Source organism: Oncorhynchus keta, chromosome 25 (assembly GCF_023373465.1).
Source record: "Oncorhynchus keta strain PuntledgeMale-10-30-2019 chromosome 25, Oket_V2, whole genome shotgun sequence".
Classification (NCBI taxonomy): domain Eukaryota; kingdom Metazoa; phylum Chordata; class Actinopteri; order Salmoniformes; family Salmonidae; genus Oncorhynchus; species Oncorhynchus keta.
Genome location: NC_068445.1, coordinates 36,847,822 through 36,860,967, shown reverse-complemented (window position 1 = coordinate 36,860,967; position 13,146 = coordinate 36,847,822). Strand labels below are relative to the sequence as shown.

The 13,146-nt window shown below is 42.9% G+C and overlaps 1 protein-coding gene across 3 annotated transcripts in view; it reads left to right on the top strand.

Moving 5' to 3' along the window:
• LOC118371988 (kinase suppressor of Ras 2-like) overlaps positions 1 to 13,146 on the top strand; it is a 122,607-nt gene that overhangs the window by 30,393 nt on the left and 79,068 nt on the right. For all 3 annotated transcript variants that reach the window (XM_052479220.1, XM_052479221.1, XM_052479219.1), the window contains exon 5: positions 290 to 833. In XM_052479220.1, the coding sequence (XP_052335180.1) occupies positions 290 to 833 (544 nt within the window). The remainder of the gene's footprint in view (positions 1 to 289; positions 834 to 13,146) is intronic.

Genomic DNA, 13,146 nt, shown 5'->3' with positions numbered 1-13,146 from the left:
TCATTTACTCAGCATGAACCCCCATCTCTAGCTTCTCATCTAATGTTTAGTGATCAAGGTGGCTGTGGTTCGTCAAGCATCACTGTCCTCTACTCCTCTCCTATCTGAACCCCATGCTACATTGCATCTGCTCTTGATGTCAGATGCATGCTCTCTCTCTTCTTTGCTCTATCATCAGGCCATTATTTTTTTATAATAAAATATTTGTTTTATTATTATCGTTAAATGAGTATAAATGTAAATGTTTATGTTGTTTGTAACATGTTCCTCCTCCTCCTCCCTCCTCTAGCGGGCAGCCACGCCAAACAGGACTGGTCCATCCAGTGGCCCACCTCCGAGTCCGGCAAGGAGAACACTCCCTTCCCCTCTCCCGAACCCAGCCAGTGGGTCCGCTTCCAGCTCTCCCAAAGCCCCAAGGTCCAGGCCAAGTACAAGCAGCAGCACCACAGCCAATATCACAGCCCCCAGGCCTTGCTACCCTATCCATACGGCCCCTATGTCCAGCCAGACCGCCTCACCGTGGACAGCCACCTGGGACTGGGGGCCTTTCCCCCAATGGACATGGGCCACCGCTCCCTGCCCCCCTCGCCCCGCCAGAGGCACTTTGCCCACACCCCTCCCCGGACTCCTCTGGTGGTCAACAGCATGACCCCCCCGGGCACGCCCCCCATGAGGCGCAGGAACAAGGTGAAGGCTCCCGGGACGCCCCCACCCCCCAGCCGAAAGCTCATCCACCTGCTGCCTGGCTTCACGGCGCTGCACCGATCTAAGTCACACGAGTTCCAGCTGGGAAATCGCATAGGTCTGGAAGCAGCTGACATTCAGACACCCAAGTGAGTCATTTGACCTTTGTTTTATCTGAACCCTTAATACTGCTTTCACATAGAATTGACGATATTTTGCTGTAAAAAAGATGTTTATATGACCCGCTTACAAGAACTTTTACCAAGTTCTTACCTATGTGTTGTTTTATACCTCTAGTGGGGAATGATTGGTAGTAGTGGAGAGGGGTTTATTTTAATAAATCTATTGAGAATATACACCATCAAAAAAAATCCATGATTCATTCCTTTAGGCAGGTCCTAAGAAACACAAGACGAATATAATGTGTTTTCAAAAGAATAGAATTACATATTTTGAGATAATCAGGCCTATGTTATGAGTCCGTGCAGCCATTGCTGCGCCATCCAATTTAAATCAATAGGTCGTTATTTTGTTCATTAAACAGACAAGACACACCTACCTATTCACAGTCAACACACATATGTACAGTACCAGTCAAAAGTTAGGACACACCTTCTCATTCAAGGGTTTTTCTTTATTTTTTACTATTTCTACATTGTAGAATAATAGTGAAGACATCAAAACTATAAAATAACACACATGGAATCGTGTAGTAAACAAACAAGTGTTCAACAAATCAAAACATAAGTAGCCTCCCTTTGCCTTGATGACAGCACACTCTTGGCGGAGTGATATTTTGAAACAGAGCCCAATCATGCTTTTTTTATCCAGGTTTCATCTCTTTCCTACCCTCCCTCCGCTCTGTTAGAAAGCAGGCGTAGGGTCTTACCTTCAGCATGATACCCATAGAAAATAATAACAATCCTAATTTCAAAAGCATGTGAGTCTCATTCTTATTCCACAACCTCTGCAGGCTTTTGGAGTTGCCTATATGCGATTGAGCAAAAAAATAGGCCTACACTTGATTTAGGCTACATTATAGCACGCTAAATGTTTCTAATGAGAGGTAGATGAGCAAGCGAGCTACCACCTCCACTTATTTGCCCAGCCAGAAAACAATTCAGTGAATCAGTGAAACAAAATCACATTGATTGATTATCAGATGAGTCAGTGAAACAAAATCACGTTGATTGATTATCAGATGAGTCAGTGAAACAAAATCACATTGATTGATTATCAGATGAGTCAGTGAAACAAAATCACATTGATTGATTATCAGATGAGTCAGTGAAACAAAATCACGTTGATTGATTATCAGATGAGTCAGTGAAACAAAATCACGTTGATTGATTATCAGATGAGTCAGTGAAACAAAATCACATTGATTGATTATCAGATGAGTCAGTGAAACAAAATCACATTGATTGATTATCAGATGAGTCAGTGAAACAAAATCACGTTGATTGATTATCAGATGAGTCAGTGAAACAAAATCACGTTGATTGATTATCAGATGAGTCAGTGAAACAAAATCACATTGATTGATTATCAGATGAGTCAGTCAAACAAAATCACATTGATTGATTTGTCAGACGAGTCAGTCAAACAAAATCACATTGATTGATTATCAGACGAGTCAGTCAAACAAAATCACATTGATTGATTATCAGATGAGTCAGTGAAACAAAATTACATTGATTGATTATCAGACGAGTCAGTGAAGTCACAGGCTTTTGGTAGGTAGTAGGCCTGGGCTAATAAACGACTGTGAGTGAAGAGCAAAGCAATCAACCTGTGAAACTTTAGTCCAATATTTTCATCATTCGGTGATATTTATTCCCTCAGCGATTCTTTATGGATCAAAGTGGGTAATAAAGCAGTGCATGTGGTGGGTTATGTGAACAGATGGGTGAAGTGACTTCCCTCGCAAAGTTTTACAACTGGCAGGAGGATGGTAAACGGGCGTTGCCTTAGCAACCGTCAAGACTTTAGAAGCGTAGTGCGTGCCAATGCCGCCTCAGCATTGCGGCTATGTTTCATACAAAGCCGCAGGCAGAACTTTACTGAAATGATTACGAGGTCGTTTGGCGGAAATGAAAGTGTTGGCTTTGATCCCGGCCTTTCAAATATAAAGAAAAGGCGGGAAAAAGTTGGCAGTATGATAAAGTTGGCAGTATGATAAAGTTGGCAGTATGATAAAGTTGGCAGTATGATAAAGTTGGCAGTATGATAAAGTTGGCATCTTAGTATGGAAGGGATATTATTAGAATCCTCTTTTGCAAGGACCCTCCCCCACCCACAGACCCACCTTCCCACTGGCCAAATGATACAACAGCCATGTTTAGTGAACTGTCAGTAATGGGACCTGTTGAATGAAGTGTGAAGTGTTTGGTTTTTGGGGGGCTATTGGTCTATTACAGTAATAACACTTGTCTGGTTGTGATTTTGGAGCAGTTTGTTTGTTGTAACAAGTTTGATTCTTTTTGTTGGGGGACAAGGGTTCTCAAGGAGTTTGAGGATGAAGAGAGGGAGAGCTCGCAGTCGGTACAATCAAACTAAAAGCATAGACGTTTGTAAACAACTTTTTAGAGTTAGGGTTGTTCAACTTCAACCAACTGTTTGAGGCACACTTTACACTTTCAAAATCTCCTTTCTAATACAGCAAATCTATAGAATAAGGTGAAGTTCTTTAGAAGACAGAGAGGATAGTCCCAGGAAAGCAGCTCCATCTTGAAACTGTTTTATTAACCTCTTGATTCTAGCCATCCCGGATCCGGGATCGTGAATACAGCCTCAAGCTCATTACCATAACGCAACGTTAACTATTCATGAAAATCGCAAATGAAATGAAATAAATATATTTGCTCTCAAGCTTAGCCTTTTGTTAACAACACTGTCATCTCAGATGTTCAAATTATGCTTTTTAACCATATCTAAACAAGCATTTGTGTAAGAGTATTGATAGCCTAGCATAGCATTTAGCCTAGCATTCAGCATGCAACATTTTCACAAAAACAAGAAAAGCATTCAAATAAAATAATTTACCTTTGAAGAACTTCAGATGTTTACAATGAGGTGACTCTCAGTTAGATAGCAAATGTTCAGTTTTTACAAAAATATTATTTGTGTAGGACAAATCGCTCCGTTTTGTTCATCACGTTTGGCTATGAAAAAAACCTGTATCCAGGAGTGTAATTCTCTCCGCAAGCTCATTAGCATAACGCAACGTTAACTATTCATGAAAATCGCAAATGAAATTAAATAAATATATGAGCTCTCAAGCTTAGCCTTTTGTTAACAACACTGTCATCTCAGATTTTCAAAATATGCTTTTGAACCATAGCTAAACAAGCATTTGTGTAACAGTATTGATAGCCTAGCATAGCATTAAGCCTGGCATTCAGCATGCAACATTTTCACAAAAACAAGAAAAGCATTCAAATAAAATCATTTACCTTTGAAGAACTTCAGATGTTTTCAATGAGGAGACTCTCAGTTAGATAGCAAATGTTCAGTTTTTATAAAAAGATTATTTGTGTAGACAAATCGCTCCGTTTTCTTCATCACGTTTGGGTAAGAAAAAAAACGAAAATTAAGTCATTACAACGCAAACTTTTTTCCAAATTAACTCCATAATATCGACAGAAACATGGCAAATGTTGTTTAGAATCAATCCTCAAGGTGTTTTTCACATATCTATTCGATGATAAATCATTCGTGGCAGTTTCATTTCTCCTCTGAAGAAATGGAACGCGCATGGACCTAGAGATTACGCAATAATTTTGACGCAGGACAACGGGCGGACACCTGGTAAATGTAGTCTCTTATGGTCAATCTTCCAATGATATGCCTACAAATATGTCACAATGCTGCAGACACCTTGGGGAAACGACAGAAAGGGCAGGCTCATTCCTGGCGCATTCACAGCCATATAAGGAGACATTGGAACACAGCGCCTTCAGAATCTGGGGCATTTCCTGTATGAAATTTCATGTTGGTTTCGCCTGTAGCATTAGTTCTGGGGCACTCACAGATAATATCTTTGCAGTTTTGGAAACGTCAGAGCTTTTTCTTTCCAAAGCTTTCAATTACATGCATAGTCGAGCATATTTTCGTGACAAAATATCTTGTTTATAACTGTAACGTTTTTTTATCCAAAAATTAAAAGAGCGCCCCCTATCTCGAAGAAGTTAAACTAAGATTGAGATTAAGATAGACTTCTATACAAGTGAGAGGAAGAGGGTAATCATAGGAAACATTATATTGTCTCTAACTGCATTTAATAAAACAGAGCTGCTTTTCTGAGAGTGCCTTCTCTCAATGAACTCCATTTAGTCCTTTATCTTCCTGCCCGAGGCTCAATCAGTTTAATTCATTCAGTTTAATTCACGTCCACTAGCGCCCGTAGAGAAACAATGTCTGTCAACAGAACAGAGATAACAGTGAAAAGTGCTGAGTTCCTGAGCCACTGAACCAACCGTGTGTCTCATCTGGTGCAATTTTGATCAGATCAGATCAGCCTGTTTCCTCCAGGCCAGAGAGGGTCCACCCCAGTACCTCCAGTCATCAGGAACCATCAGGAGTCAGGAAAGGAGAGCCCCTCGGGAGACTAACAGTCATTTTTATAAAACTATTAGATTACAGTGGCCCATCGTTGCCTAATTGGTAAGTTATTATTTGGAGGTTATTTTCCTGCCATCTGGGTTGGGTTCTGCCCTGGTGTGTGTGTGTGTATTTGTGTGTGTGTGTATTTGCGTGTGTGTGTGTGTGTGTGTGTGTGTGTGTGTGTGTGTGTGTGTGTGTGTGTGTGTGTGTGTGTGTGTGTGTGCATGCATCCATGTGTGTGCGTGTGTGTGTGTGTGTGTGTGTGTGTGTGTGTGTGTGTGTGTGTGTGTGTGTGTGTGTGTGTGTGTGTGTGTGTGTGTGTGTGTGTGTGTGTGCGTGTGCATGCATCCATGTGTGTGTGTGTGTGTGTGTGTGTGTGTGTGTGTGTGTGTGTGTGCGTGCGTGCGTGTGTGCGTGCATGGATGTGTGTGTGTGTGCATGTACTTGTCTGTCCTGTGAGGTAGTGGATGAACAGGCAGTGAATAGGGACTCAATTAGCATTGGATAATTGATTACCGGTCCCTGAGCACTGACAGACTGCAGGCTCAGAGTTTAGCCCTCTAATCAATGACCGTTTTAGTACTGGCCTATGCCTGGAAAAGCTAGCACTCATCTGGACACAGTGGATCTTTCACTAACTCTCCTTGGGTACCCCCAGCCAGTTCCACTTTGCTTATCTATTCCTGAACTAGCAAAGCCTGATTCAACTAATTAACTCATCTTGGTTTTCTTGAAGGTTTTGGAAACACAGGCCTAGTGCTATTCCTCTACACAAATATATACCTTCCTAGTATTGAGTTGCAGCCTCGCTTCATCAGGCCATGGGCTCTACAAGGTGTCCAAAGCGTTCCACAGGGATTCTGGCCCATGTTGACTCTAATGCTTCCAACAGTTGTGTCAAGTTGGCTGGATGTTCTTTGGGTGGTGGAACATTCTTGATACACACGGGAAACTGTTGAGCGTGAAAAACCCAGCAGCGTTGCAGTTCTTGACACACTTACTACCATACCCCGTTCAAAGGCACTTAAGTCTTTTGTCTTGCCCATTCACCCTCTGAATGACACACATACACAATCCATGTCTCAATTATCTCAAGGCTTAAAAATCCTTCTTTAATAACCTGTCTCCTCCCCTTCATCGACACTGATTGAAGTGGATTTAACTGGTGACATCAATAAGGGATCATAGCTTTCACCTGGATTCACCCGGTCAGTGTATGTCATCAAAATAGTGTTCCTAATATTTTGTCCACTCAGTGTACATGGTTTAAAGAGGATAAATACAAGTCTACTTTTTGGTTCAGCTGACTTGTTTCTCCTAATGTTGACTACATGTTTTGTTCCATTATGTTTAATTTGTTATTTAGAACAGTAGGGGCACAACATGGCCAGATACAAAAGCTGCTTTTTCACTGTCTCATTTCCGGGTGCACTGTCATGGTTTTTGCTACTGTTACCACAGCTTCCTCATTCCTCCCCTTCTATCCTTAACATCTGAAAGAGCTGTCAACAACTCTCAGCTCATCCTGTCTTTTTTAATTAGAAAGTTGTTATAGCTGGTTTTTCACTTCATGGTTTCTCCTGCTGTTACCAAAGCGTCCTCATTCCTCACCTTCTATCCTTAGTGTCTGAAATAGCTTTCAAAACGTCTTACTCTCAGTCCTAGCACTGGAATGGTAGATGTGCAGAAGAATGTGCACGTAGAGATACTGGGGTGCAAATGAGCAAGATAAATAAATAAATACAGTATGGGGATGAGATAGTTGGATGGGCTGTTTACAGATGGGCTATGTACAGGTGCAGTGATCTGTGAGCTGCTCTGACAGCTGGTGCTTAAAGCTAGTGAGGGAGATATGGGTCTCCAGCTTCAGTGATTTTTGCAGTTTGTTCCAGTCATTGGCAGCAGAGCACTGGAACGAACGGTGGCCAAAGGAGGAATTGGCTTTGGGGGTGACCAGTGAGATATACCTGCTGGAGCGCGTGCTACGAGTGGGGGCTGCTATGGTGACCAGTGAGCTGAGATAAGGCGGGGCTTTACCTAGCAGAGACTTGTAGATGACCTGAGCCAGTGTGTTTGGCGACGAGTATGAAGCGTTGTCCTGCCAAAGAGAGCGTACAGGTCGCAGTGGTGGGTAATATATAGGGCTTTGGTGACAAAACGGATGGCACTGTGATAGACTGTATCCAATTTGTTGAGTAGAGTGTTGGAGGCTATTTTATAGATGACATCGCCGAAGTCGAGGATCAGTAGGATGGTCAGTTTTACAAGGGTATGTTTGGCAGCATGAGTGAAGGAGGCTTTGTTGCGAAATAGGAAACCGATTCTAGATTTAATTTTGGATTGGAGATGCTTAATGTGAGTCTGGAAGGAGATTTTACAGTCTAGCCAGACACCTAGGTATTTGTAGTTGTCCACATATTCTAAGTCAGAACCGTCCAGTGATGTAGTGATGCTGGATGGGCGGGCAGGTTTCAATAAGCATTTTTCTATCTGTTCCTGGTTCTACATTCTTTGAAAAGAGCACGCTTATTTAAGATGGTGAGGAAGGCACTTTTAAAGAATGACCAGGCATCCTCTACTGATGGGGTGAGGTCAATATCCTTCCAGGATACCCGGGCCAGGTCGATTAGGAAGGCCTGCTCGCTGAAGTGTTTCAGGGAGCGTTCGATAGTGATGAGGGGTGGTCGTTTGACTGCACGAGCTGCTAGGTGACCAATCAGTTCACCTATGGGGCAATCAGTTCACATATGGTGTCCAGGGCACAGCTGGGGGCTGAAGGGGATCTATAGCAAGCGGCAACGGTGAGAGACTTGTTTCTGGAAAGGTGGATTTTTAAAAGTAGAAGCTCAAACTGTTTGGGTTACAGACCTGGATAGTAAGACAGAACTCTGCAGGCTATCTCTGCAGTAGATTGCAACACCGCCCCCTTTGGCAGTTCAAGCTTGTCGGAAAATACTATAGTTAGGGATGGAAATTTCAGAGTTTTTGGTGCTCTTTCTGAGCCAGGATTCATATACGGCTAGGACATCCGGGTTGGAAAAGTGTGCTAGGGCAGTGAATAAAACAAACTTAGGGAGGATGCTTCTAATGTTAACATGCATGAAATCAAGGCTTTTACAGTCACAGAAGTCAACAAATGATAGTGCCTGGGGAATGGAAGTGGAGCTAGGCACTGCAGGGCCTGGATTAACCTCTACATCACCAGAGGAACAGAAGAGGAGTAGAATAAGGGTACGGCTAAAGGCTAAAATAACTGGTCGTCTAGAACGTACAGAACAGAGAGTAAAAGGAGCAGATTTCTGGGCACGGTAGAATAGATTCAAGGCATAATGTACAATTTATTTTTTTTAACCTTTATTTCACTAGGCAAGTCAGTTAAGAACAAATTCTTATTTTCAATGACGGCCTAGGAACAGTGGGTTAACTGCCTGTTCAGGGGCAGAACGACAGATTTGTACCTTGTCAGCTCGGGGATTCGAACTACCTTGTCAGCTCGGGGATTCGACTAGAATAGCTTCTAGTCTGAACTTTGTGACAAGTGGACTGATGCTGGAGAGTTTGCTGGTCGGGGACAGAACGCACTGACCAGCCTGTCTGCTGTCCTAACAATGAGGACCTTCTGACAGCCATGATACAGTTGAAAAAACAATTGACTTCACAATCCTCCTACTGCCTGTGAACAGTGAGTTACCTCATCAACCAGCCATGATAACGTTACCTGAATGGCTTCCTTCTTATTGTTTCCCCAAAGAGGGTAGACTACCCAGTTATCCATGAGTGGCCAAGAACCATTTGTTTTGGTCTTGGTTATGGATGAACGTTTGAAAAACTTGCGGTGTTCGAGTAGTCAAATTAATACCTTCCTCTTGATCATTTTTGAACGGTTGTTTTTAAATGTCAAAGACTAATTAATGATCTTCTCAGCTGCTGCTAATGAGAAGTGTTGAGAAATTAAAGGGTTGAAAGGCAGTAGTCTAATGACAGAACAATTTTATAGTTTGGCTTCAATTTAGAAGAAGTCTAATTAGCTAGTTTCAAGTATATTCTGTATGCAGTGAGTGGATGACCATTAAAAAAAAACGTCACTAATTTGTTAGAAAAAGAAAGAAAAGAAATCGACAACAGCAAGAAAAAGGTAACTGACTAGCCTTTCGCTGATTTGATAATTGGTATTATGGAAGGAGTGTTGCAACTTGTCTCCTTCTTAATTGACATATTTACATTTTATTTGGTGGCGTACTGAGAATATAATAAATATAATCTCTCTCTCTCATCAATCACCCACAGGCCAATTACACTGGATTCATGTAATTCACCAGCTTGATGCAGTAATCAGTTATAATCAATCAATCAATCAATCAATTGTTATTCTCCCTCTCTCTTTATCCCACTCTCTCGCTCCCTCTCTTTCTTCTCTCTCTTTTTCTCTATATATCTCTCCATCTTATTATCCCTCTCTCTCTCTCTCTCTCTCTCTCTCTCTCTCTCTCTCTCTCTCTCTCTCTACCTGTCTCTCTTGCATACACAAAATCAATTAAATCAACATTTACTTGTTTCATTTTTCACACAATGAACAGGGCTTCCCTGCATGATTAGCTGTGCTAATCTCTATTCGGTACACACTCAGTCAGGGAACAGAGTAGATGCAGAGTATCACATTGGTCTACTCTACCTTTCCATTAGCCATGCCTCAGGCCACTACCCCCCCACACCCCAATAAATCCAGTTCCTCAGGTACCCACCACCACTTAAACCTCCAGTGCCTCAGGTACCCACCACCACTTAAATCTCCAGTGCCTCAGGTACCCACCACCACTTAAACCTTATCGTCCGAGGAGCAGGAGTGCGACGGGCGGGAGGTGCGAGTGCCTATTAATTTTGCTAACGTTGCCTCTCTCGTCTCGCTGTCCTTTTCAAGGCGTGTGTTTCTCTCTCAGCTCAAGTGGTAATGGATGAGGCTCGTTGGCTATGGTAATGAGGAGCAATGTGTGTTGTGGAAAAGGCCACAGAGTTTTCTCTGTGGAGCCATCGAGTCGCATCTCATCTCCAGAAGTGTTGTGCAGCTCGTTGGCTTTGTTTACCAGTTTGAAACTTTGTTGGTGTATCACTAAATCGGCATTAAAAGTTTGGGGAACAACAAACGGAGAGCAGACATCCACCTCCACCTAGTTCAGCTGTGTTAGGGTTAGATGTGTGTAAATACTTCTCTGTTTAGGAGGTGTTTGTGTTATCTCAGTCCTCTAAGGGAAAAACAGAGAGTTTGTCATCATGCAGCTCTTCCCATGACCGCCTGCGTCAGAAGGACGATGACCTTTACCTCCGTTTTCTTTTCTCCTCTGTGTTACATAATTTGTTAAATAAAGTCCACCAAAGATAACCCTGTAGGAGCTGCACAGCTTCACAGCGGAGATTGGTGTATCTGTAAATAAGACCACTTTAAGCCGTACACTCCAGAGAGCGGGGCTTTACGGAAAAGTGGCCAGAAAAAAGCAATTGCTTTAAGAAAAAATATAAGCAAACACATTTGGTGTTCGCCAAAAGGCATGTGGGAGACCCTCCAAACATTTGGAAAAAGGTACTCTGGTCAGATGAGAGTAAAATTGAGCTTTTTGGCCATCAAGGAAAACGCTATGTCTGGCACAAACCCAACACTTCTCATCACCCCGAGAACGCTAACCCCAAGGTGAAGCATGGTGGTGGCAGCATCATGCTGTGGCGATTTTTTTCACTGGCAGGGACTGGGAAACGGGTCAGAATTGAAGGAATGATGGATGGCACTAAAAACAGGGAAATTCTTGAGGGAAACCTGTTTCAGTCTTCCAGAGATTTGAGATTGGGACAGAGGTTCACCTTCCAGCAGGACAATGATCCTAAGCATACTGCTAAAGCAACACTCGAGTGGTTTAAGGGCAAACATTTAAATGTTTTTGAATGGCCTAGTCAAAACCCAGACCTCAATCCAATTGAGAATCTGTGGTATGACTTAAAGATTGATGTACACCAGCGGAACCTATCCAATTTGAAGGAGCTGGAGCAGTTTTGCCATGAAGAATGGGCAAAAATTTCAGTGGCTATATGTGCCAAGCTTATAGAGACATACCCCAAGAGACTTGCAGCTGTAATTGCTGCAAAGGGTGGCTCTACAAAGTATTGACTTTGGGGGGTGAATATTTATGTACGCCCAAGTGTTCAGTTTTTTTTGGTCTAATTTCTTGTTTGTTTCACAATGAAAAATATTTTGCATCTTCAAAGTGGTAGGCATGTTGTTTAAAACAAATGATATAACCCACCCCCAAAATCTATTTTAATTCCAGGTTGTAAGTAAACAAAATAGGAAAAATGCCAAGTGGGGTGAATACTTTCACAAGTCACTGTATATACTGGAGGTACCATATTATGCCATTGTCATTTTTTCTTTAGCCTATATTTAACTAGGCAAGTCAGTTAAGCGCAAATTCCTTTTTTACAATGACGGCCTACCCCGGCCAAAGCCTCTCCTAACCCGGACGACGCTGGGACATTTGTGTGCCGCTTTATGGGACTCCCGTTCACAGCTGGTTGTGATATAGCCCAGGATCGAACCATGGTCTGTAGTGATGCCTCTAGCCACTGAGATGCAGTGTCTTAGACCGCTGCACCACTCAGGAGCCTCTAATAGCAGTGGGAGTACCATGTTATTATAGGATACTTTGCTATTCCACTGTTCTTACATAGGCGTTGTTCATGATATCTAGTCAATTTCATATAAAGTGCAGATACGCTTCCTTTGTGGAAACAGAAGCTCTAAATTCACAGAGAGATTTATTGAATGATTAACTCTTAACACCAATGCAGCTATGTGTTCATGTTGTTAAATATTCAATTCCTTCCAAAACCAATGTCTGTTTTACCTGGACAATACATTGACATATAGATCAGAGCCACAGCTAGTTCCCGGACAGACACATGACCTTTTGGTTTATTAGTGACACACACTACTGATCCATCCCTGAAAGAAGACACATCACGCTTCATGGACAGTCAAATGGTGTGTGTGTGTGTGTGTGTGTGTGTGTGTGTGTGTGTGTGTGTGTGTGTGTGTGTGTGTGTGTGTGTGTGTGTGTGTGTGTGTGTGTGTGTGTGTGTGTGTGTGTGTGTGTGTCCTCTTGGTTCTCGAGGAAAGCTCATCCATGTTAATCAGGTCTCTGCCCCCCTGCTAATAATGACAAGTCAGGTGAAAGGGGGTGTCAACGTGCCCCCCCCCCCATGCACATACACACAGACAGACAGACAGACAGACAGACAGACAGACAGACAGACAGACAGACAGACAGACCCTTATTCCGCTCTCAGTGTGTCCAGGGGTAATGAGAGCTCAGATGCCTCTCCCTGCGTCACACCAGGAAATTGGAGGCATGATTCTGAATTTATATCAGTATTTAGGAGTGTGAGGCTGTGCTGGACCGAATGCCATTGTTGCATAGTTGATTTATTAAGCCGTGATGCCGGAGAAGGGGTGAGGGGGGGTTGAGTGCGGGGCCAGAGGGGGTTTGGGTGGGTGTTGAGATTACTCTTGAGAACCCCAACGGGAGCTTGGATAGCCATAACAGAGAAGATTGAGAGGCAGCGAGGGGGAGTTGGTGGTCTGCTGCCCAGGTTCGCTGTTCAGTACTATTTCCTTTCCCCCGACTACCTAGACATCAACTCTATCAGTAATTTACCTCGCAGGCCATAGGTGGGATTTATCTCCTAGATGTGTGCTTTGGCATTGAAATCATCCCTGAGAGTTTAACGGCATCATCTTCGGTTGGTTTTGGTTCCATGGTTCTCAGACTCTTTGTTCCTCTGGTTAGTCTCGACTGTTCTCCATTTTAAAGT